General features: G+C 40.7%; 1 protein-coding gene across 1 annotated transcript in view; it reads left to right on the top strand.

Annotated features, from left to right (window-relative positions):
• The window catches only part of SEMA3G (semaphorin 3G), a 114267-nt gene extending 91335 nt beyond the window's left edge, over positions 1-22932 (top strand). Inside the window, exons 9-16 of the mRNA XM_058168255.1 lie at positions 541-610; positions 1176-1320; positions 1638-1869; positions 4021-4112; positions 6754-6795; positions 11766-11991; positions 12575-12714; positions 20673-22932. Of these exons, the coding sequence (XP_058024238.1) occupies positions 541-610; positions 1176-1320; positions 1638-1869; positions 4021-4112; positions 6754-6795; positions 11766-11991; positions 12575-12714; positions 20673-21167 (1442 nt within the window). The 3' untranslated portion in view covers positions 21168-22932. The remainder of the gene's footprint in view (positions 1-540; positions 611-1175; positions 1321-1637; positions 1870-4020; positions 4113-6753; positions 6796-11765; positions 11992-12574; positions 12715-20672) is intronic.
• The last annotated feature ends 3651 nt before the right edge of the window (positions 22933-26583 follow it).

Genomic DNA, 26583 nt, shown 5'->3' with positions numbered 1-26583 from the left:
TTCTCCAGCATAGCACCCACAGCAGGGGTGGTATTCACTTACCTTCGCTATTGGTTTGCAAATGTGAGCGCGCGTGCCTCCTCCACGCATGTACAGAGCCTTCTGTGCATGTGCAGATAGTCAAAATGGGATGTGATGACGTCCGGGCAGGTGGGTGGGCGGAGCCTCCCGTTGCCGGCGTGACCAGATCACACGATCAGGATAGAACCGGCTGAATTTCACCACTGACCCACAGACTAGCACAACTCTCACTTCCTGAAAAAGTTTGTGCTCCTATGCTAGGGTATGGTGCCATGCAATTTTCTTTTAGATATTGGGCAGTGGTAATGTGTTAGTAGCAGCGAAAGAAAATGGACAGCACAAATACCTTCTAGGCCAGGGATGGGGAACTATGGCCCTTTTATGACTTGTTAACTTCAACTCCCAGAATTCCTGAGCCAGCCAAGATATTAGAAAAAACACTTAGAACAATGTTTGTGTAGAGTTGAGTTTATTGACAGAACAATTACAGAACTCATTTGATCATCCATTTTTCAACAGAGGACGTCTTTCTTCTGAGGGCTAAAGATGGCAAGAATCCTGAAGTCTATGCACTATTTAGCACCATCAGGTGAGATGTTTCCGTCTGTGGCTTGTAGTTCTGTCTGTAGTTACTTTTAACAGTGAATCTTTTAAAAATGTCCATAACAATGAATTTATAATGTAGTTTGCTTTTTCTCCAATTCTTCTTCGTCAACTTCAGTAGGATTCATATAGTATGAATTATTTTTTTTACAAAAACTGTAACCTTCTAGCAGGGGTGAAATCCAGCAGGTTCTGACAGGTTCTGGAGAACCAATAGCGGAAATTTTGAGTAGTGCCACCTCTGGCTGGCCCCAGAGTGGGGTGGGAATGGAGATTTTGCAACATCCTTCCCCAGGAGTGGGGAGGGAATGGGAATTTTACAGTATCCTTCCCCTGCCACACCCACCAACCCAAACCACGCCCACCAAGCCATGCCCACAGAACCGGTAGTAAAAAAGTTTGGATTTCACCACTGCCTTCTAGGCATTTATTTACTTAAAAGCATTTTTTCTTTCTTTCTGAATTGCAGCCTCGAGAGATAGCAAGCAAATCTCAGTGACATTTAAATCTTGTGTTACAAACAATATTTGGGTAATTTTTTCTCATTACAGCAATGTCTTCCAAGGCTTCGCCATCTGTGTCTATCGTATGGCAGACATCTGGGAGGTTTTTAATGGACCATTTGCTCATAAAGATGGTCCTGATCATCAGTGGGCAGCTTATGAAGGCAAGGTGCCTTACCCAAGGCCAGGAGTTGTAAGTATAAGAATAAAGAAGATGATTTTCCTGAAAAAGAAAAGAAAAGAACAATGTATAGGAAGAGCAATTTGCCATAAAACAAAGAAATTTAAAAAATAACATGGAAAATAATGTTTTGTGTGATTATCTAAAGATGCCAGAACTATTCATGTCAGTGGAAATGACAAAAAAACAATTGCCTCAACTTCTGGAATAAATTTTGCAAGCATGGGAAGAATCAAGGAACATAATGAAATGGGGGAAAGAGTTGGCTTTGATTTCTGATAAATAGTATGAACAGAGCTATTTGCTAAAATAATTTCCTTTTTTCCTAGTGTCCCAGCAAAACCACCAACCAGCCAAGTCGTCAGTACTCCTCCACCAAAGACTACCCAGATGAGGTACTGCAATTTGCACGTGCTCATCCTCTGATGAGCAAATCTGTGTATCCACTACAACGGCGACCTGTGCTGGTGAAAACAAATCTGCAGTATCGCCTACGGCAGTTAGTGGTAGACCGTGTGGAAGCTGAGGATGGGCATTATGATGTCATGTTCATTGGCACAGGTACAGTGTTCATCATGTGATGTATTGGGGTTCAGCAGTACCTGAACATCTCTCTTCCAAACTGCATATACCAAAAATGGAGTTACCGTATATACTCGAGTATAAGCCGAGTTTTTCAGCACGTTTTTTGTGCTGAAAAACGTCCCCTCGGCTTATACTCGGGTCTATACGGCTTATACTCGAGTTTGTTTTTTTTTAAGCCCCTCGGCTTATACTCGAGTATATACGGCTTATACTCGAGTTTTGTTTTTTTTTCTTTTTTACCGGACGGCGCAAACTTGGCGGGCTTTTGCATTAGCGCGGGGAAGCCCTGCCGGTGCAGTGAGAGGGCGGGGCGGGGGAGCCGCCAGCCTTCTCAGCTGAGGGAGGGAGGGTTTCCCCAACCGGTAGGTGCCTCATTTCCCACCCTCGGCTTATACTCGAGTCCCCAGTTTACCCCAGTTTTTGGGGTAAAATTGGGGACCTCGGCTTATACTCGGATCGGCTTATATTCGAGTATATACGGTACTTGTCATTATGTGAGAGGGATCTTGGAATCCTAGTGGATAACCATCTAGATATGAGCCAGCAGTGTGCAGCAGCTGTTAAAAAAGCCAACACAGTTCTGGGCTGCATAAACAGAGGGATAGAATCAAGATCACGTGAAGTGCTAGTACCACTTTATAATGCCTTGGTAAGGCCACACTTGGAATATTGCATCCAGTTTTGGTCGCCACGATGTAAAAAAGATGTTGAGACTCTAGAAAGAGTGCAGAGAAGAGCAACAAAGATGATTAGGGGACTGGAGGATAAAACATATGAAGAACGGTTGCAGGAACTTGGTATGTCTAGTTTAACAAAAAGAAGGACTAGGGGAGACATGATAGCAGTGTTCCAATATCTCAGGGGCTGCCACAGAGAAGTGGGAGTTGGGCTATTCTCCAGAGCACCTGAGGGTAGAACAAGAAGCAATGGGTGGAAACTGATCAAGGAAAGAAGCAACTTAGAACTAAGGAGAAATTTCTTGACAGTTAGAACAATTAATAAGTGGAACGACTTGCCTTCAGAAGTTGTGAATGCTCCAACACTGGAAATTTTTAAGAAAATGTTGGATAACCATCTGACTGAGATGGTGTAGGGTTTCCTGCCTGGGCAGGGGGTTGGACTAGAAGGCCTCCAAGGTCCCTTCCAACTCTGATGTTATGTTATGTTATGTTATGTAGAAGAATTTGCGAGTTTGAAGATAATCTCCTGACTTTTCAAATCTTCAGACTACATCCTGACATTGAAAAGGGGTCTTGGGTAAAATGCTGATAAAGGGACAAGCCAAACTTCCCTATGCATTGAAACAAGGCCTATGCATCATGTTTAGCTGAATTCAGAATAGAAGTGAGCCATTTGGACCAATTTATGAAGCAGTTAGAACTACACTGGGACCACCATGATGCGCTGTGAATGATTTGGCATTTTTTGGCACTATAGGAAGTTTGCCGTATACCAGCAAAATAGAATATTTTCAGTTTTTACTTATTCAGGAGGATAGAAATGTGAAGGAGATGGATGGATTTGAGTGAGTCACACGTGTTTTCTTCAGGGAAAATACTTCTTCAGGGAATCTCCAATTACAGTGTTGTGTGGGAGGGATGTTCAAATTTGTCTCCCATTAAGGCTCCTTTCGTAGAAATTGTGTCCTTTTGCTTGTTGTATTTCAAAATGTAGGCCCCATTCAACGGTGAGAAAAACAATAGCTTGGCAAACTACAAGAAATGTTTTCCAAGTCAAGGTCGGAGAATGAGGGGGGGAAATGAACTGGTTAAATTATCATTTCATTTATTTTTTTAAGGTAGAAAGTTGAGATTGAAAAATAGTTACTTTTTAAATTCTCATTTCCCCAATAACTTTTAAATGTAAAAGATTCAGGGACAGAAAGATGATTCTTTTTGTCCCTGAATCATCCCTGAATCATCTTTATTCAGGGATGCAAAGGAAAGATCCAAAATCACTTATTAGTAGCATAGTGTATCTCGTAGTGTAAAACTAGGAGTCAGATTCTAGGCTGCTTGCTATTCAAGAGCAGCTTTTGAAAAAGTTCCCAATGAGTTTTGCCAGGATTTTAGGCGACTCCAGGGATGGCCTTGTTTCAATGCACTTTCTCTCCTTCCTCCCTTTTAGAGGCTGGCTCTATATTGAAGGTCATTGCCCTACAAAGAGGAAATTTTGCTGCTGTTGAAGAAGTTGTTTTGGAAGAGCTTCAAGTGTTTAAGGTGCAGTAAAAAAAAAAGCAGTATAGGTGTGAGCCTCATGTATATAGATCAGCAAAGGAGCAATCCTGGCTGGCTAATTATGATTATATTGCACATTGCTTGGCTTTCACTGTTTTCTTGCATAGTATTTACATGTGCTCCTCTGACAAAATCTTACTGTATCAATAGGCATGTGTGCGGTAATAGTCATACATGGGCCACTTTTGTGCCTGATTACTACTTAGTTATATAATTCCAAGTTTGTAAGGTGTTTTATGAAGACAGTCATCACCCTGAACACAAAAGATACCCCATTCCTTTTTAAAAAAATCTGTATCACTTAGAAGCCTGCCTTGGAAAGTGAAAAATTGTGTTTTATGAATCCAGATATGTATGTATGTATGTATGTATGTATGTGTACATACACTACATAAAGGAGCTATGATAAAGGTATCCACAATATGAATACTGCAGTAATTATTTAAGCCTGCTTTTAGGCTTGGTTTCCTATGTGGCTAATGAACTTTAAAGCGCTCCATGGCTTAGGGCCTGGGTACTTACGGGACCGCCTGCTGTTACCACATACCTCCCACCGACCCATACGCTCTCACAGAGAGGGACTTCTCAGGGTGCCGTCCGCCAAGCAATGTCGGCTGGCGGCCCCCAGGGGAAGGTCCTTCTCTGTGGGGGCTCCCACACTCTGGAACGAGCTTCCCCCGGGTTTATGCCAAATACCTGACCTTCGGACCTTTCGCCGCGAACTAAAGACATACCTTTTCATTCGCGCGGGGCTGGCTTAAATTTTATTGATTTTAAATTTTCTACTACTAATTTTTAAATGGGGTTTTAGTTTTTTATATATTTTAAAGTTTTAGGCCAATTATAATAAGTTTTTTAATTTGCATTTTAAATTGTATATTGTATTGTCTGTTTTTACTTTTGCCTGTACACCGCCCTGAGTCCTTCGGGAGAAGGGCGGTATAAAAATCAAATCAATCAATCAATCAATAAATAAATAAACTTTCATGGATAATGGGACCTTGCCCTGCTTTTTAGATAGCCCAAGATCTTTGCTTGCTGGAATTTGCCATTCTGTTTGATCCAGTTTTTCTCAGGATAAAAGAGAAAAAGACCATAGAAAGTATACTTATTTATACTTATAACCATTGAATAACCTGGGAAAGAGAATACCTCCATTAGCCCTAATTTTCAGATTTACTGAAAGTTTAATTTTCAAACAAGTGATTTGTCCAACTGCCATTTGTGTGCACACATTTGTTTTTGTGAAAAAATAGCTGGGACAATCATGACCGTCTGTGACTATTAAAAATACATAAATAACCAAAAGCCAACATGGGTTTGTCAAAAACAGATCATGCCAGACTAATCTTATCGCATTCTTTGACAAAATGACAAAATTAGTAGACCAGAGGAATGCTGTTGATATAATTTACTTGGACTTCAGTAAAGCATTTGATAAAGTAGACCATAACCTACTACTAGATAAAGTAGAAAAATGTGGGTTAGACAGCACCACCACCAGATGGATTCGTAACTGGCTGACCAACCGCACTCAACGTGTAGTCCTCAACGGAACTACATCCACATGGAGGGAAGTATGCAGTGGAGTACCCAAGGCTCTGTTTTAGGCCCAGTACTCTTCAACATCTTCATCAATGACTTGGACGAGGGGATAGATGAGGAACTCATCAAATTTGCAGATGACACCAAGCTGGCAGGAATAGCCAACACTCCAGAAGATAGGCTCAAGTTACAGAAAGATCTTGACAGACTTGAACATTGGGCGCTATCTAACAAAATGAAATTCAACAGTGAAAAAGTAAGGTTCTACATTTAGGCCAAAAACAAAATGCACCAGTACCGTATATGTGGTACCTTGCTCAATAGTAGTACCTGTGAGAGGGATCTTGGAGTCCTAGTGGATAACCATCTAGATATGAGCCAGCAGTGTGCAGCAGCTGTTAAAAAGCCAACACAGTTCTGGGCTGCATAAACAGAGGATAGAATCAAGATCACGTGAAGTGCTAGTACCACTTTATAATGCCTTGGTAAGGCCACACTTGGAATATTGCATCCAGTTTTGGTCACCACGATGTAAAAAAGATGTTGAGACTCTAGAAAGAGTGCAGAGAAGAGCAACAAAGATGATTAGGGGACTGGAGGATAAAACATATGAAGAACGATTGCAGGAACTGGGTATGTCTAGTTTAACAAAAAGAAGGACTAGGGGAGACATGATAGCAGTGTTCCAATATCTCAGGGGCTGCCACAGAGAAGTGGGAGTTGGGCTGTTCTCCAGAGCACCTGAGGGTAGAACAAGAAGCAATGGGTGGAAACTGATCAAGGAAAGAAGCAACTTAGAACTAAGGAGAAATTTCCTGACAGTTAGAACAATTAATCAGTGGAACGACTTGCCTGCAGAAGTTGTGAATGCTCCAACACTGGAAATTTTTAAGAAAATGTTGGATAACCATCTGACTGAGATGGTGTAGGGTTTCCTGCCTGGGCAGGGGGTTGGACTAGAAGGCCTCCAAGGTCCCTTCCAACTCTGATGTTATGTTAAATTAGAGTCATAGGATAGGGTTGGGAGTCATTTTGGTGACATACTTTAGCTGACTCGCCATGTCTTCATGTCCTCCAGGTACCAGTCCCCATCACTGAGATGGAAATTTCTGTGAAACGGGTAAGTAATAAATGAATTATAAAAATAAATCATCCACCTCTATCCATTTGTGTTTTTACTATAAAACACAAATTAATATTTAAGCTAGGCATGTCCATTCACTCTTTCAACAAATTGTAGTTTTCCAAAATATTTATCTTTTATTCTATTGGTTGAATTTCCTGCAGCATTGCTATAGATGAATTTTAAAAATCTTAAATGTTTACTAAAGGAAGTTGGGGAAAAAAAGTAATAATTCATTAACAAACAAGGTTCCTTCAGAATGTAATTTAGTGTTTGAATGGATTTGACATAGAGAACTTGCAGCTGGGACAAATGGTAAACACAAACTCAGGAACAGTTTGAACAAAAAATGCTATTCAAAAATGTAAAACCCAAAAATCACTTTATAAATGCCTGTAGAAAATTATGAAGGTTCAGAGCTTAATCAAGTCATACGGAACCATGACTTCCCAATTACCAATGTATTAGAGTTAAAATTAGATAATAATGTAACCTACACTTATTTTTGTCATTTAATCCTATATTAACCTTTAATGAAGCAGCAAAATAACATTTATTTCAGATTTTAATAATTTTTAAAGAAAATTATGCAATTATTAATGTTTGGCAATATACTGATAATTTAAGATAGGAATCTACAAAAGTATTAATATTAGTACATAAATCAGATAATTATGAATATATAAAACAGATCAGTATAATTGAAAATGAATCATCATCATCTGCAAATAAATTAGATATAGAAATCAAAAATATGTTTGAAAAATACAGTACATAGGCTGTCAATATGTATATGAACAGTTAGAAAAGAAAAAGAAAAAAGAAAAAGATATTTTGGAGAGTAATAAAGTCACCACTCAGCTTTTATATCTAAAACAAAAATATTATGAATACAATAATACAAATCAAGATAAAAAATTTTTGAAAAAACTCTGAAGGTCAAATTATTACCAGACTAAAATATTAATGATTAATTTATGATTTTTTGAAAAAAAAGTTATATACCTTCAGGTAATTCTATAGCAGATGAAATTAATGATAATCTAAATTACAAATGTTATAGTACTGAATGGCAATCACCAGGAACCATAAGGAATTTTAGGAACAATGCAAGGATATTTAAATACAAGAGTTCTTATTAATATGTAATTTAGTGCATTTAAGAAAAAAATCTTCCCGCATTCTGGTACAATTGCAAAATTATCCTTATTCTCAAACCAAACAACAAACCGCAAGATATCATTTTATATTGACCCATTTTTCTATTTTACACTGATTATAAACTATATTAATTATGACCCATCCCCCTCAATTATAAATAAAATTATATATCCAAACTAGTCTGAATTTAGTCACAGAACCATAGCCAGTCCTATTAGAAAATTAGTAAAAATTGTACTCGTCTGTAAAATCAAATTGCTCTCAATATGTTAATCAGATATATTGATTGTGTACAAAGATTATTTGTGAAAAGAAGTTTACAAAAATTTAAATTTGGAAATTTTTTTAGACATAATAGATCAAATTCATAAGCCCACAAAGACTTGGATAAAAATTAATAATTATGACTAAGAGGACAATTTCTTATTTTGAGGTTTAAAAAAGAATGTCTATTATCCCTTTACTATTTAATCTAAATACAGAAGCTATTGTAGCATTATGCATAAATAATAATTCACTGTGTGTGTGTGTGTGTGTGTGTGTGTGTGTGTACGTATGTGTGTGTAGAGAGAGAGAATTACGAAATTTTTGCAGGCAATTTGATAGCTACTCAAACACCGCACATTTGTTTCATATTAAAAGGGAGCTGCAAAAGTTTGCAAAAGTATCAGCTTTAACATTTTTCCACCTTAGATTCGCATGTGGAAAAAGATCAGAGAAAAAGTTATTGATAAACTAAATAGTATAACTAACAAAGAGTTTTAGAATCCTTCATACAGTATAAGTGATAAATATAGAATCAAGTAGCAAAAAAACTATTACAATTTTATTTTTCTCAGTTAAATCATGAATTGCTCAGCTTTTTATTTTATTTGAATAATTTATCATGTGAAAATTGCATTATTTACTTAATTATTTATAGGCCTCTAACCAGTAAGGTGGCTCATAATAAAATTTGGCCGGCAGTTTTACTTGAAAAACCACAAGGTAAACGCGCTAAGGAAACAGAATGGCAAACTGTCATTTTACAGGACCTAGGGGGATTATATTTTATAAACAATAATAAGTCATTTTCTGTCAACCCCGGGAGGTATGAGGAAATCATAATGTGATCTGTAATGGGACAATGTGGATACTAAATTAGTAAAGTGCCACTCCAAATGTTGATTGCTTAAACTAAAAATTTAAAAATAGGAACAAAAAACAGGTGCTTTATGGGAATACAATGGTAGTAAAAACAGCTTTTAATCACTATGTCTGAAGTCCAACAAAACACCTCCCAGATTTTAGATTATTGTAGACTGGTGGTTTTTTTTTGAAAGTTAGCTAGGATAAAACAAATGCAATAAAGATATTACGTTCTAATGAAACCTGGGAAAGTTCAGTTACCCTTTCCAAAAGAGTATCTGACTTCACAGCAAACATTTATACCCAAACAGGGAACCATCATAATATAATTTACCTTCCTCCAATCTAGCATTATCCAGCTCTGTTGAATTCAGTAGCCATAATCTCAGATAGACTGGGAATCCTGTTTGTAAATCATGGGTTGTGTACTCCAACATTTCAATGGGTGCTACAGTGGGGAAAACATGTCCCTGCTTTATAAACAGCGGACAACTTCCCAATTATTCTCCAATAGTCATTGATATGCAAATTAGAAATATGAAATCATTATTTAAATCACAAATTTCTATTTTAAATCTGATCTGTGAAAAATGTTAACTGTAGTTTGATACACCAGATATTAATTATCTCAAGGCATCTGTAATGTGGCTTCTTTCTGTATGTCTTGACTTCTAAGACCTCTGATGAGTAGATTTTCTTTGACATGAACGTGTATATATACGATCAGTTTCAATTCTGAATGGCTATAAATAATGTCATAACATATCCAGGAAACTGTGGGAATTCCAAAGCCATTTAATTTTATTGCTCTTCCAAATGCTGTAACTTAAGAAGGTTGATGACACAGCTGTGTATATTTTCACTCAGAGGACCAAATTCATAAAAAAAAGGAAGACGGCAATTTAGATCAGGCTGGAGGTGGGGGGAAGAGACTGAAGAGTCCTTCCCAGTGCCATTGTTCCCATGAAATTTGACACTTCTGCACTTGTTTCTACAACAAGATGGCAGGTGTGGCATTTGCCGTCTTACCTGTAAAAGATCAGCATAATTTTTACAGTAGTTTTCTCTCCAAGCTTGTTTCAATTTAGTTTCAGAACATTTCATTACCAGACTAGGTAACATCATCAGCAGGATTTTCTTGTCCTATTCTCCTTTAGCTTATAAATGTCTTGTGTGCCAGTTTGGTCAGTTGGTCGTGTGATTGGTTGTTCATTTGTAGCTATATTTAAATTTTGAGCAGCTGATTGGTTCTCTTGTTGATTGATCCTGTGTTCAATATATATCAGTGTTCTTGCCCCCTGATCAGTAGGATAGCTTAGAAAAAATAGGTCAGTCAGTATTTGCTCCATAACTTTGTCCTAAAGGAGCAAACATTTCCAGTTCTCCATTTCACAGCAAAAGGAAAACTGCCTCTCACTGTTTCCAATGTCCATGTTACTGTTATGGGAACTTAAGATAAAGCAAGGGATGGAACTGAAAAATAAAAATAAATTATCTAGATAGCCTAGACATTATTTGTTGTTTGAATTTAAAAACATATCTAGAACAAAAGCATATCACAAGTTTGTGACAGGGCATTTATTCCAGGACCTCTAAGAGTTTTGGGATGAGAAGGGGGTGAGAAAGGGAAATAAACACATAGTTGAGGATGTAGGAATTGACCCTCAGTGGTATGGGGGAAGGAATGAGTGAAGGCTCACTTGAGCCCACAAAATGAGCCAGGAAGGTTGCCTCTCCCCCCCACCCTCACAATTCCCACTCAGCAGCAGCACAATCCAGCACATGTATTCATGTGCTACACATGTGTTCCCATTTTACTGAACCAAAACACTGCTAGGAGTAAGGCAGCCTACTCTCCAGACAAGCCGGTCTGAAATTAGACAGGTTTGGAGTTGGCTTCAAGTAGGGTCAGCATCATCATATGGGGGTGCTTTTAGCAAGCTAAACTGCAGTTTTGTTTTCTGAAAATTGCAGAGGAAATTCTGATAGAGACAAAAGATGTCCCAGTAGAAGAGAATATCTGTAGCTCAGAGTTTATTTATTTATTTATTTTGTCACACAGTATATATAAGCATAAGCATGAAATAATTATACAATATATAAGTGTGTGTGTGTGTGCATATATATATATATATATATATATATATATATATATATATGCATGAGTATTTAATAACTATATTAATTTGATATAATGAAAGGAAACAATAGGACAGGAACGGTAGGCACGCTTGTGCTCTTATGCACGCCCCTTACAGACCTCTTAGGAAAGGGGCGAGGTCAATAGTAGACAGTTTTTGGTTGAAGCTTTGGGGATTTGGGGAAGAGTCAGATAGTGTATTCCAAGTATTAACAACTCTGTTATGGAAGTCATATTTTCTGCAATCAAGATTGGAGCGGTTAACATTAAGCTTAAATCTATTGTGTGCTCGTGTATTGTTGCGTGGAGTCCTGGGTACTCTCTGAGAATGGTTATTTACTTGCAGACATTTCATTACCCAACCAGGTAATACCATCAGTGTTATTGAGTGGGAGGTTTGCTCCCTGTTTTAAAAAAATGCCCACCAATTTCACTGTGTGCTTTATTCCTTTCATCAACATGAGGCTGCTACTAAAATACCAGCTCCAAGGTGATTTGGTGCTCCTCTGATTAACCCTGCTTTGGCTTGCTTTGACAGCAAATGCTTTACGTGGGCTCACGGGTCGGTGTTGCCCAAGTGAAACTGCATCAGTGTGAGACTTACGGGACCGCCTGTGCAGAATGTTGCCTGGCACGGGACCCGTATTGTGCCTGGGATGGTCTCACTTGCACCAGATACCAGGAATCGGGCAAACGTCGCTTTCGCAGGCAAGACATCCAGAATGGGAACCCCATGCACCAGTGCTTGGATCAAAACCTAACAGGTGAAGAAACTTGGGAATATATGTTTAGAGCAGTGGGACGGAATGAGATGACTTTTGTGGAGGGGTACCTGCCATATTCTTGGTTTTTAAGAACACTGGAGAAGGTGAGCATGGCAGCATTAAGATCAGTTACAAATAGGTAAGAGGTCTGCTGCGTTATCACTAATAATAACCTTTGTGTATATGGAAACAGACATTTTCACAGGGACACGGGTCAAATTTTTGCTTTTGACAGCATCTATTTTATGAAAAGAGAAACAGAAAACCATAATCTTCACTGGAATATTGGGAGAGAGAGGAGACCTTGGAGTCTTTGGCATCTTGAATTAATCCTGCAAACATTCTGGGAATTTTGACTCAGTACTAGTGTTTTGGATGGGGGATAAATATCTCTCTATTCCAGGGGTCTCAAACCTTGGTCCCTTTAAGACTTGTGGACTTCAACTCCCAGAGTCCCTCAGCCAGCAAAGCTTAAAGGGAGGTTGGAAACCCCTGTTCTAGTCCAACCCTCTGCTTAGGCAGGAAACTCTATACCATTTCAGACAAATAATTCTTAAAAGCTTTCATTTTTGCGTTTTTGTAGTGGATGACTTTGACAGTATTGAGGAGAAGGTGGTGTATGGAACTGAGCACAACAGTACCTTCTTGGAGTGTATCCCCAAGTCACCCCAAGCTGCAGTGCAATGGTTTGTACGCAGATCTCCAGAGGAGCTAAGAGATGAGGTGAGGCACTCGTGCTTTTGTTTTCTTAATGGCGATTTTCTTGATATCTTCTCCCTCTAAGTATACACAAACACATGCTCTCTCATGTAAATATATGAGTCACCTTAGCACTTTATTGTTCCTGCTGCTTCTGTCATATAAGTACCACATAATTTTTTTGTCTTGGCTGTTTTCTTACAACAGATATTGGTTATGTAGAGTAGGGGTCTCCAACCTTGGTCGTTTAAGACTTGTGGACTTCAACTCCCAGAGTTCCTCAGCCAGCTTTGCTTGCTGAGGGACTTTGGGAGTTGAAGTCCACACATCTTAAAGGGACCAAGGTTGGAAACCCCTGATGTAGAGCATTGTGGGGGTCTGGGAGATCTTTATTTACTAAAATTCAATCTGCAATACAGCTGCAAAAGCTGTACCCCTTCTCATTCTGTTCCATGTCTGTGAATAAAATTGCCTTCTCTTCAGGCTGTAAGTACATATGGAGTTCTTGGTTACTGAAGATGAACCGATAAGAAAGGTCCCCTCAACCTCTTCCAGTCATAAGGCAGAGCTACTGGTGGATGTGATCTGCTTGTCAGGCCTGGAAACCATACTAGACTTTAGGTTTCCAGACGCTGCCACATTTTTCCCCTGAGGGGAAGAAGGGGGGCTGAGGGGTATGGTAACATTCTTCAGGCGGTCAAGGTCGGATGGTGTTCACATCTGCAGGAAGAGTGGCGAGAAGATATTCGAATGAACTGGGAGAACGTGGGACCATGTGACCATCAAAGGGGTCAGGGGGGTGGGACTCTTGGGGTTTGTATAACTGGGAAAAGAATCCGGAAGTTCAGTTTTGGAATTTCACTCATCGTGTGCCAGTTTCCTCATGCTAGTAAAGAACTCTTAAAGACAATGGCTTCTGAGTTTTCTTTATGCAGAAGAGGTTTTTCTGGAACCTTGACATTATTCCAAAACTCCTAATTTTCTTTTGCTAACGGTACCCTCTCCTCCGCTCAGAGGGGGCCTGTTAGGGGGGTGCTGGGCCCCAGCTTCCGCAACCTCCACAGCGGTGCAAAGACCCAGTGAAGATGGAAGGGCAGCAAGCTGAAAACGTAGAAGTAGCAGAGAAGCTTGAATCTGACAATTTAGTTGAAATCACCTACTTCCCGTCGGAAGATATGACTCCAAAACCCGAAGTGGTAGAGCCTGCTTGTCAGCTTGGATCACGGCCCAAAGACTCTGATTCATGGATAAGCTGTCGTTCGGGAGAAAACATTTCCCTGGGGCGGAATGGAGAGCCCCCTCCCTCTTCTCAACCTCACTGGAGGACAGTAAAACCCGGAGAATCGGGAGAGTCACTGGATTGGGACCTGAGAAACCCCCTGAAATCCCAGTCCCTATTAGACCTCCCTGAAACTTTTGAGCATTTGGAAGTGAGGCCTCGTATAAGCTCGGCTCACCCACCTCGAGAGCCTTTAGCTCAGCCTAAATTCACCTTCCCTCCCACCAGAGAGGGAGAAATTACTGAAGCTCAAAGCCATTCCGATGAACGCAGGAGGACCTCCCTTCCCTCCTTCAGATGGGAGGGAGTTCAGGCAGCACCAGGGACTTGGGGGGAATCGCAACTCCCCCCTCCAATTGACTTTTCCCGCCAACAGAGGCCTGCGCTGCCTCCAGCTGCTTCTATTCCTCCTGGCTGGGCATTTTATCCTGGACAAGGGCGGATCCAATACCAATGGCAACCAGCCAGTTCAGCACCTTTCTTTCCTGGGGGTCCCAGGCCGATATTTGCCCCGGCAGCTGAAGCATTTCAAGGACTTCCTTCTCAGCAGCCAGGGGAAATTCCACCCCCCTTCACAACTCAGCAACCATCTACAACAGCAATAGCCGTCCCCCAAATCCCTCTTCAACCACAAGCAGGCCAGCTAAACCCACCTGCACCCCCTCATCCAACCCCTCCCCCTTTCAAACCAACCTTTGATGGGAATCCACACCACCTGGCTTACTTTCTCAGCAGAATTGAGGCTTACGTTGAACAATATAGACATCAATACCCATCAGAAAGAAGCTATATCCTAGGAAAGAAAACAAAGAGTTGATAAAGAAGAGTGTCAATGGTCTACACTTCCCTTCTACCCCCCACTCCCCTCTCCAAGAGGTTTTTTAGGTTTGTCAGTGACCTCCTAGGCGAGAGTCGTGGCTTCTCTGTAGTATAGGCAGCCGCATAGCGACGGGTACATAAATCTTGGTTCCCTTCCAGAGTATCCCATCCTTTAAGGTGAGGTGTGGCAAGTTTTCTTTAAACCAAGCATTGTCAGTGAGTGCTGATTTTAATTCCGCTAGTAGTTTATTTGGTGGAACAATACGTACGGTGTTATGTAAATTACCAACAAGAAAACTGGTCAGATTTGTTACCATTTGCAGAAGTCGCATATAATAATGCTGTACACAGCAGCACGGGGTTAACCCCTTTTCAAGTAACCTCTGGCATGGACTTCGTTCCAATGCCTGAACTCCCTGTGCAACCCCTCACTTCCGTTTCCCTAACGGACTGGATGAATTCGTTGAAAAAAGGTTGGGAAAATACAAAAAAGGCGTTAGCTGTAACAGCTCGGAATTACAAAGCCCAAGCTGACAGACACTGTTCCCTTCAACCCCCTTTTCGCATTGGAGATAAAGTCTTTTTATCTACGAAATATCTGAGGTTGAGAATACCCAGCAGGAAATTCGGTCCAAAGTTTTTGGGTCCTTTCCCCATTGTAAAAATTATTAATCCCGTTACCGTCCAACTCAAGCTCCCTCGAATGTTGCGGAAAGTACACCCGGTATTCCATACCAGCTTATTAAAACCTGCTAGACAGTCTGGTCTGAGACCTCAACCTGCCGCTCCCTTACCACCCTTGATAATCCAAGGTGAAACCCACTATGAAATCAAGAAAATCCTTGACTCTAGACTATACAGAGGTCAATTACAATATTTAGTCCACTGGAAGGGATATCCATTATCTGAATCTACTTGGGTCAAAAGTTGGAAAGTAAATGCGGACAATTTGATTAAACAATTTCATGACACTTTCCCTGACAAATCTAAAAAACCTCTTGGAGAGGGGAGGGGGGGTAGAAGGGAAGTGTAGACCATTGACACTCTTCTTTATCAACTCTTTGTTTTCTTTCCTAGGATATAGCTTCTTTTCCAAGGGGGGACGCCTGTCAGGCCTGGAAACCATACTAGACTTTAGGTTTCCAGACGCTGCCACATTTTTCCCCTGAGGGGAAGAAGGGGGGCTGAGGGGTATGGTAACATTCTTCAGGCGGTCAAGGTCGGATGGTGTTCACATCTGCAGGAAGAGTGGCGAGAAGATATTCAAATGAACTGGGAGAATGTGGGACCATGTGACCATCAAAGGGGTCAGGGAGGTGGGACTCTTGGGGTTTGTATAACTGGGAAAAGAATCCGGAAGTTCAGTTTTGGAATTTCACTCATCGTGTGCCAGTTTCCTCATGCTAGTAAAGAACTCTTAAAGACAATGGCTTCTGAGTTTTCTTTATGCAGAAGAGGTTTTTCTGGAACCTTGACACTGCTCTCACTCCTCAATCTGATTTTTTAAAAAAATTCTTGGCTTTATCTGGGCTAGGGGAAAAAATGTGGTTTGTATCCGGACTTGAATAAAAGAAAATAGATTATCATGTAACTGAGCCTACTAAGTATAAAGCATTTTCCTCTCTTGATTTGTACCTTCTTTTCAAGGAGGCAATACAATAGCTTGGAATGTCTTCTGTCAATAAACTACTCATGGCCATCATTGCCAAGACAGTGGTCCAAAGAGAAGGAAGTACAGTTCTTATGGATCCTACTGAATGTAAGATGGATAGAGCTTAAATAACATGAAACAGCTGTTATGGGCCTTCAAGTCTTGGAAGTTATTTTTATAGCTGTTCCCCACACCCCATCACAATATGGGTATGTGAGTTGTTTAAGGCTTTACTAACTGACCCTGAACTCCTTAAGGAGGCATTCAGTGAGTTTGCTAAAACGGCTGAATTGATTACTGATGCAATCGCAGTCTATGGCAACCAGAGTGTTGATCTGCAGATGGCTGGGGTTCAGACATTGGCAAATTGACTATCAGTCAAGAATTACTTTGGCAGGCAAGCCCTCTGTGGGGAAGAAATTGTTTGGGAAGATTATTGTTGTGATGTTGGTGGAGAGTATACTAAGAAGAGGTACTTGCCATCTGCAGCTAAGAAGAAAAATGCTGTACACTTAAAAGATTGATTGCCTTTCAGGCTAGAAAGTAATATTCTAGCTTTTCTTCCTACTGGAAGAAACCAAGGAAATACCCTGTTTCCCCCAAAATAAGGCATCCTCTGATAATAATCCCAATCGGGCTTTTGAGTGCATAGCAATAAGGCCAAGTGCTTATTTCAGGGTTCAAAAAATATATGACAGGGAAACACGGTAGACATTGGGGACCTCAGGAGTATCAACACAAGTATCAACACAGCAGTTGACGTAAAGGAGAGAAGATGAGGAATGAAGAACTCTTAACTCAGAGCTCATTGTAAGAGTGTATGTCTGTTTGTTTGTGTGTCTGTGTATATGTATGTACGTATTGGGGTATTCTCAAAAAGTTTGGACCTCTGGGAATGGACCTACAGGGACAAGTCCTGGTCAAGGATCAATTGAGGAAGGGTAGGGGCGGGTTTCTTTTTCTGCCTATCTTGTGGCGATCAGAATGGCACTTCACAAGAAGTGCCATTCTCGGCTGACATGTTTTGATGTTCAGATCCACTGAATTCTAGTTCCATTAAACTCCTAATAAGGATACTTTATTATCCATTGCTTGACTATTCAAAAATAAATATTTTGTCCTAAATTCATAAGTGATCAAGGAAAGAGATGTCCTTCAAATGTTATTCTTTGAATTTTATGGTGCAGTTCTCAGCTAAGAATTACTTTGTGATAGATTTGGTGATAAAGGGTATATATTTTAGGACAGTGAAATACCTGAGAAAATACTTTGACAGAAAATACTTTCAGAATAATTGTTTAAAGTGTTATGCATATATTACTTTTTCATTGCAAATTCTTTACAAAAATAATACACAAAAATGTGGGTGAAAGATGAACTCATTAAATACATAAAATATTTAATAAAACAGACTGAACTATCCAGCAAGTTCTTATAATATTGAATCACAGGAAATGACATATTAACCCCCCACACACTATTAAATCCAAAATTCTATTTATTTTTCACTTGTACTCAAAGCATGGAAGATAAACGTACATTCTTTCTGTGCAAATGGTGGACCATCCTTAGGTGGTGGGGAATAATTTAGGAAGTATAGGCTCTCCAATTAATTAATTTTGAAGCAGGTCTCTGGGTAGTGGCACAGCCTCGCTTCTCCCTGCTATTGTTTCTTAAATCTTCAGGCCAGATTTCAGTGGTTTGGAATGCATATATATATTAGGGACTGGCGCTCACTAAAATTCTGTAACTTTCATTGTCGCTTCAGAGTGTGACAATTTGGGGGATATTTTCCCACAAATTATTTTGCCATAATCACAATATTTTTTTAAGAGACAGACCTGCATATCAAATTACAACATAGAAGCTGGAGTAAAAATTACAAAATTATTAATAAAGTTGCCTTTACAATATGTGTAAGTACTGTGGAAACCAGAGAAATATCATGCAAGCAAAATGAAGGACAGTCTGTAAATATTTAAAATAAAAAAGGCCAAGAATTATTTATTTATTTATTTATTTATTTATTCGTATTTGTATACCGCCCTATCTCCCGAAGGACTCAGGGCGGTTCACAGGCAAATAAAAGCATTTATGTACAGATTAATTATTCTATATAATGTAAATAACATGTTATTGGCTTTACCACTTCATTCTGAATTCTACTCCACACTATTTATAATGGCAATTAGCCTTCAAGGAGAGGGTTTTCTTCCTAATGTTATATGCATGTAGATCACCGTCGTAGCGGTGGCATTACGTGAGGTATCATGACTAAACTGGGTGTGGGCAGCATGTTATGCATCTGGCCCGTGGGCTGTGAGTTTGATAGCCCTCATGTAGATTATTTAGTAGATTATCCCACCTTTATCACTTTATAAGTTACTCAAGGCAGCAAAGATACCCAATGCTTCATTTTTCTCCTCTTTTTTCCCCTCAACAACATCCCAGTCAGATGGGTTGACTGAGAATGACTGGCCCAAAGTCAGCCAGCTGGCTTTCATGCCTAAAGTGGGACTAGAATCCATGGTCTCCTGGTTTGTAGGCCTTAAACACTACACTAGACTTTTGGTTCTTGGAATTGCTATTTCAGGGAGTGTGATGAGGAATTGTTGACTAAATTGAAAATAGGGAAGTCCACCCCCCTACTGTGTGAGGTCTTTTTCCTCTTTTCCCAGACAAGTCTAATTCCCAGGAAGTGAAGTGATAATACACAATGATTGGAGAGGAGGGTGTTTTGTTTTGTTTTTTGGAGCAATTGGGATATAGAAGGTGGGAACTGATAAGTAAACACAGCTGCTGAGTTCCATTCCAAAACTATTATTTGCTAATAAGGACAGGGCTGGTATCTCCTGAGGGTGCAGTGGTGTCAGACCTCCTCCCATGTCTCCCTTCAACTTTCTGAAGGACCACACAGATTAATGGAATGTGCTGTTCCTGGTGGGTTCCTTGTTCTTTGTATAAAACAATAAATACAAGTCAATTGTTAAAAAGAAGGGAAGAAATTAACAAGTTGTTCATCTATCTGCTGTTTTTATTTAGTTTCAGTATGAGGTGTTTTCCTTGATAAGGTGGGGCTTGTGTCAGGAAACTCAGCTGGAATAGATTCTTGCAGGTGAAAGATATTTTCAAGCCATTTTGAGATGGACAAAAGTGCTATAGCTGAACAATTGTTAGCATTTTAGGCAGGCTTTTGGTGTGGCATACCTGGCTTTAGGGATTGCTATCTCTCTAGAAAAATTCCTTCTAGGCCAGAGGTGTCAAACTCATGTTGTCGGGGCGGCGTCACATGATGTATCGGGACTTTTTTCCCCTTTGCTAAACCGGGCATGGGCGTGGCCAGTGCGTGATCATCTGGCCCGTGGGCCAGGAGTTTGACAACCCTGTTCTAGGCGCTACTGCTATCATTACCATACAACTATGAGTAAGTCATCTGAAGGATTCACAACCTAATGGCAGAGAAAGGATTGGATTGGAATTAGAATATTTTTATAGATGGGGACATTTCAAAACTAGAGAAAGGTTTTCATTTATTGAAAATTGCCAGCCGCCAAAGGAGTCTGGCAATTTGAGGGAAAGACAAGACTTCTGGGTCAGGATAAGGAGCATGTTTTGGGAAAAATGTAAAGCCTGACTGGATGTTTCAGAAGCTCTAATACAGAGGTAGAAAAGATAGTGGAAATGAAAGCTCTGATCTCAAGGGCAACCTTTTATATATCTATCAGATTGCCTGGATGTTCCAGTCTCTGGGCTCATTCTTTACCAGTATATTCAGTATTTAGCAAGGGTAATTCTACTTTCTTTCTTTTTTTTTAATCAATTATAAAAATCCCTGGATTCTGAGAGTCACATCAGTTACGTGAAATAAGCATTTACTTTTTTTTTTATTCCGCCTTGACTACTTATGGGGTGAAGCAAGATGCGTTTTGCATCGCTGAAATTTCTACACATACCCATACTGTTATCATAGTGTTTGTCATACATATACTGCTGCATCAGTTCAAGCATACGGTAATATATGTTAGAAAAGATGTGAATCATAGCATATTCGCAAATCTGTTTGGGTTTTTCCCCCCCTAAGAAAGACTGGGTCTACTTTTGTGGGAAAGTTTGCAGCCCAGCCATTGCCCACTTCTTGACATCCTGCTGTGTCTTGGTTAAATAAAGCTGAATTTCTAGAAAACTCTTTAGCTTCCTAATTTGATTTCTTTTTTTTCCCCCTGGCTCTTCCAGGTGAAAACAGATGAACGGATCATGAAGACAGAATACGGATTGTTGTTTCGGAAACTCTTTCGTCAGGATACTGGAACTTATTACTGCAGGTCTCAGGAGCAGGGCTTTACTCAGACTGTCACCAAAATCATTTTGGAAGTGGTTGAGAATGAGCAGCTGGAACAAATTTTCCAGAAGGAGCAGGAGGAGGAGCAGCCTCGGCCTCCGTGCCGAATCCCCAATCTCCGCCTGCTGCATGGACAACGACTGTGGTTCAAAGACATCATGCATCTGATCGGCTATGCCAATCTGCAGAAAGTGGAGGAGTACTGTGAGCGCGTGTGGTGCGGAGATCGGCCACTGTGGCATAAAGGCAAACTGCCAAAGAGCAAGAACCTGCTGGAGGGTGGCAAAAAGGGAAGAGGCAAGCAGTCTGGTGACCGAAACCGGGTGCCCAGGCAAGCGGTGGCTACTGAAGGGGACATGGAGGCAACTCTTGGCAAAAGCATCCCATGAATTAAAATCCACCCTTCTAAAACTCCCCTTGCCCTGATGAAGGCCCCCTAGCCCTTGCTGAACAACTGAGCCTATTGACACCCCTTCCTTCTATCAAAATGCTGGAGATTTAACAAATACCAAAGTATTGTTTTTGTGTCCCATATTGACAACCCTGGTGTGAGTTGTATCACACGGTATCAAGTCTAAGAAAGGGTGAAGGTGGCCTCACTCATGATTATGTGTGTTAAATGCTGCCATTCCTAAAGCCTCATGTTCAGTATGGCTGAGCTACATGACTCAGAAAAGGAGCCGGAAGGATTTAACCATGTGGCTGGGAGACTGTTATCAGCAACCAAGGAACAGCAGCACCCATTCCTCTTACAAGACTGAGAAGAAACAGTGAGGAGCTGAAAAGAATGGATATATATAACCCTTACTCTTCTGGAGGTGACAAGGATCAACCATAGATAACAAGGAACAGAGTCACCCCTTTGAAGGAACAGATGCTGCTTCCAGTGACTTATTCTCCCTATGCTACATGCTGGGTATGGGTGTGACCATTGAACTGGGCGTTTCATGGTACCTGGAGATGCAAAGCAGATCGTTAGGGCATTTCCAGCCTCATGCTTTTCCTCGTTCTGCCCGACAGGTCAAAAGCAATGTCAATTCTTTGGACATGATTACCGTATTTTGCAAAGTATAAGACGCACTTCCCACCCCCCACCCCAAAAGTGGCTGAAAATTTGGGTGCATTTTATACTGCAAATGTAGCTTTTTCGAAGCTTTTTTTCCAGCCCTAACGAGGTGCTAGCGAGTGAAGCGATCTTCCATGCTTGCTTTTCTCATTGCTTCTCTCTCCAAAGATCAGCTGTGCTTTAGAAGCTGTTTTTTTAATCCCCAAGTAGAGGATAAAAAGTGTGCGCGCGCACGCTCAAAACCAGCGAACTAATGTGCGGAAACTGACCAGACTAAAGACACTAGCCAGATGAATACCTGGTAGCCAGATTTCTTTTTTCCTGTTTTCCTCCCCAAAAACTAAGCTGCGTCTTATACTCCGGTGCGTCTTATACTCCAAAAAATATGGTACATATGAGTTTTTAAAAGGCCAGTTACGTTTACAATATGAATTGACCCTAATGTTCATTTATACCACATGTGTCCTTCTCATGCATTCTCTTTCAAATAACCAATGGTTGGAGGCGAAACTAAACCTGACAAAGAAACAAGCAAACAAATAAACAGAAACCTCAGGGGTAACATGGAAATAAATAAAACCAAATAAAAAATAATAATCTTATGCAGCTCCCATTACCTCCCTAGATTTTTCTCAGACTGAACAGAGATTTCAGTGGGGAAATGAATGGCAGAAAAACAGCTAAGCTTTTGTTTTCCTGAGCTCCCCGCCTCCCACTGTAATTGTCCCCAGCACTCCCACCCCCACCCCACCATTCCTCTGTCGAAAAACAGAGGAACCACTAGGCTAATCTTGGCCACATTACGTACTGTAGTTTGGTTTACCTAGTCCTGAGCTTCCTATATTTTGCTTGCCAATATCTTATCCTGTCCAGGAAAATCTGGCTTCTCTGCACCACTTCTGATTATTTCATTGCTGGCCATTTTTTCTTGGGCAGCGCTACCATCCACCACCGGAGGCCCGTATGAGCATTTGCCCTAAATAAGCCTTGCCTTTCATGGACTTGCATTAATTCCTTTGTTTTAAAGATTGACAGCTAAATGAAAACCAGCAGTTTGTTCAACAAATAAATTAAATCTTACATAGCAAGCTCTGACTTGGGGGTAATTTTACACCTGCTTCTTGACTTTCATCAGCGTAATGATAGTCAGGACAAGTTGGCCCTGGGATTGAAATGTCTCATTGAAACAGTTACCAGGTAGCACACTGATTTCTTCCTAGTATTACTAGTCCAGAGCAGGAGTTCTTAACTTTTTTTCTGTTGTTGTTAAATTACCCCTCATGAATATAATTTACCTCTGCAACCCAGTGGTGGGATTCAAATTTTTTTACTACTGGTTCTGTGGGCGTGACTTGGTGGGCGTGGCTTGGTGGGCGTGGCAGGGGACGGATACTGTAAAATCTCCATTCCCATCCCACTCCAGGGGAGGGTTACTGCAAAATCTCCATTTCCTCCCGATTAGCCAGAGAATAGATGGGGCAGGACCAGTCAGAGGTGGTATTTACCGGTTCTCCAAACTACTCAAAATTTCCGCTACCAGTTCTTAAGAACTTTTTTTTTTTTTGTTTACATTTATATCCCGCCCTTCTCCGAAGACTCAGGGCGGCTTACAGTGTATAAGGCAATAGTCTCATTCTATTTGTATATATTTTTTTTTACAAAGTCAACTTATTGCCCCCCCAACAATCTGGGTCCTCATTTTACCTACCTTATAAAGGATGGAAGGCTGAGTCAACTTTGGGCCGGGCTTGAACCTGCAGTAATTGCAGGCTCTGTGTTCTAATAACAGGCTTCTTTACCAGCCTGAGCTATCCCGGCCCTCGGTCAGAATCTGCTGACTAGCACCTCTGCTGCAACCCCTTTCATAGTTACTGTTAGCTGTCTATTTTTACCATCTGCATTGTTTATTATTCTGAACTGTATCATGTAATTTAATTGTCTTTAAAGCATTAAGACAAAGTCATTGGTAGTAGCTACCAAAATTCTATGTAGGCGTAATTGCCAACAGTTTTTCAAAAAATATACAATGCGTAGCACCAGCAGCAAACTGATGCCCCCTAGAAATATGGCATAGTCCCCTGATGGACCATGTTGAGAACAACTGATCTAGAGTACAGAAAACAATGCTCAAGTTGCTATAACTTAGTGAATTGGCTAAAAGGTATAAACTAGATGATCGATTTCTAAACAAACTGGCCAATACAGGTGACCTGTTCCAGAGCAAATGGACAGATACTGATGCAGATCATTGTTCTTTTGGGACTCCTTCCAGACTTATTGCAGATGGTGCTGTTTTCAAAATGGGCCTCCCATCCTCCAAGAAATGTGAATCGTGGCACTTATATGCATATCAAAGAGAGAAGGAATTACTGCAGGGGCACTGCACCCACCTTTCTATAAACGAAGTGAATATTTGAGTAATATTTTCCGTGTTTGCAAGTATGCAAAGACAGAATAATGGGAAGAAAAGAGGAATTCCTATAAAGCAGATCAGCAGGTGCAGCTGGGGCAACCTCTCAGGCTTCCACTCCAAATTCATCTTGAAACTCCTATCATCATCACCATTACCTTCATCCTGGCTTATTTTATGTCTAGGGGCCATCGGGTACATATGGACACAATGAGCTCATCCTCACGTCTTACTAACTAGAGGATGAAGATGCTAACAGTTGCCAACTGCTATTAGAAGATGTGTCCCCAATAACGGTTCTTTCATTTCATCCCCAGCCTGCTATGAGGAGAACCTATATGTGTCTTTATTCCAATTTAAATGTAAAGATTTCCTCTTGCTGTGGTCATGGACACTTCACTAACAATGCTGATTACATGATCAAGCTGGGACGGGCCACTTCGGGCTGGTGAAGACACACCCCTCTCATTTAGTCACTTGGCACTGCCCTTCTTGGCTGGCTTGGCCTGGCTTGTCCACTTGGCTTCCATAGGGACAGCTTCCTCAATGAGCAAGAGAGGGAGCGAAAGCAAGGGTGCCTGGAACAACTTTAATCAGACAAGGAGAGGCTAATTCGAATGGGACATGCGGAATGGATTTCTATTCTCTCCTAGTCTGCAAGATCTTTGCACCTCTGTCAGGTTGCCAGTGCTGAGTGCTGCTTTTCATATTACACTTCTTAAAAGTTTTTTCTTGCAAAGAGATAATGTGGGTTGAGGGGGAGAAGCAGTCTCAGAAAGACTTTTAAATATGCTTTTCAGCTTTGATAACAGCATGAGGGCCTTAATCTTCTGAAGGAGGTTTTTAATTGGCTCCCTCAACCATTCGTTATTGATATGCCTGGAATAATATATATATCCATATTAATTACATTTTACAAACTGACCAGGGCTTCGTCTGTTCATTGCTGTTCAGCAGGGGTGAAAACTGAACCAGTTTACTACCAGTTCGCTGGCTGTGTGCACCCTGCACCAGATGCGAGATGCACGCCGAATAGGTTGTAAAAAAATGCTTTTACAAGAAAAAAAAGGCTCTGACGATTGCTCGGCTCAGCTGTGATCGTCAGAGCCTTTTTTTTAGCATTTTACAAGCATTTTTGTACAATCTATTCGGCGCGTACGTCACATTTGGTGCATTTGGTATTCACAGCCAGCGAATAAGTTGTAAAAAATGCTTTTAAAAGTAAAAAAAAGGCTCTGACAATCGTGCTGCTCAGCTGTGATCGTTGGAGCCTTTTTTTTAACCTTTTAAAAGCATTTTTTAAAAGAAGCGGGCAAGTGGGCGATTGGGTGGGCAGGGATTTTTGCTACTGGTTCTCCAAACCACCTGCTGCCATTGCTACCGGATCGGCCAATCCGGTTTGAACTGGGAGCATTTCACTTCTGCTGTTCAGGCAATGGCTGCAGCAGAGAAGACAAGCTACAGCAGCAGTGCTGGGAAAGTGGCAGGAGAAGTGGGGTGTTTATTGCTAGAACTTATCAACAGCCCTGCTAGCATCTGCCCTTCATATACAGGTGGTCCTCGACTTACAACAGTTCAGTCAGTGACGGTTCAAAGTTACAACTGCACTGAGAAAAGTGACTTATGAGCTTTTTTCACAGTTACAACTATCATGGGATCAGAATTCAGACGCTTGGCAACTGGTTCATATTTATGACGATTGCAGTGTCCCAAGGTCATGTGATCCCATTTTTTGACCTGACAAGAAAGGCAATGGGGAAACCAGACTCACTTAACAACCGGTTACTAACTTATCAACTGCAATGATTCACTTAACAACTGAGGCAAGAAAGGTCATAAAATGGGGTAAAACTCATAATAAATGTCTCACTTAACAACAAAAAATTTGGGCTCAATTGTGGTCTTATGTTGAGGACTCTGTGTTAGAAAAAGAGCAAAGGAGAGTGGGAGAGCAAGGGAGACCTGGATTGTAACATTTGTCAAATGGGAAATGCTGATGCAGGATAGCTGTCCAGCCTCATAACAACTCTTTCAGGAAACAGTTTTATCTGGACATCTGCCCACTAATAGCTTTAAATCCCATGGGTTCCTTTGATTTGAGTGGCCCCTGGCACTGCAATTTCCAAGAATAGAAGATAAAAATAAATCGGGAGACTGTGTAGAGTTTCCAGTTTGTTTCCTCAAAGTTGCAGTGGGATAGATTCTAAAACAGAAGGTCCCAACTGATCCAGCCCATGAGATAGGTCATCTCACTGAGAGAAGAAAGGTTTAAGAAGTTGGCACTTCAAAGCATTGGCTTGAAAGAAACAAAAGTGGCTGCCAAGTAGAA

The sequence above is a fragment of the Ahaetulla prasina genome, chromosome 2 (genome assembly GCF_028640845.1).
Source record: "Ahaetulla prasina isolate Xishuangbanna chromosome 2, ASM2864084v1, whole genome shotgun sequence".
NCBI lineage: Eukaryota > Metazoa > Chordata > Lepidosauria > Squamata > Colubridae > Ahaetulla > Ahaetulla prasina.
This window is presented reverse-complemented; position numbering and strand designations above follow the sequence as displayed.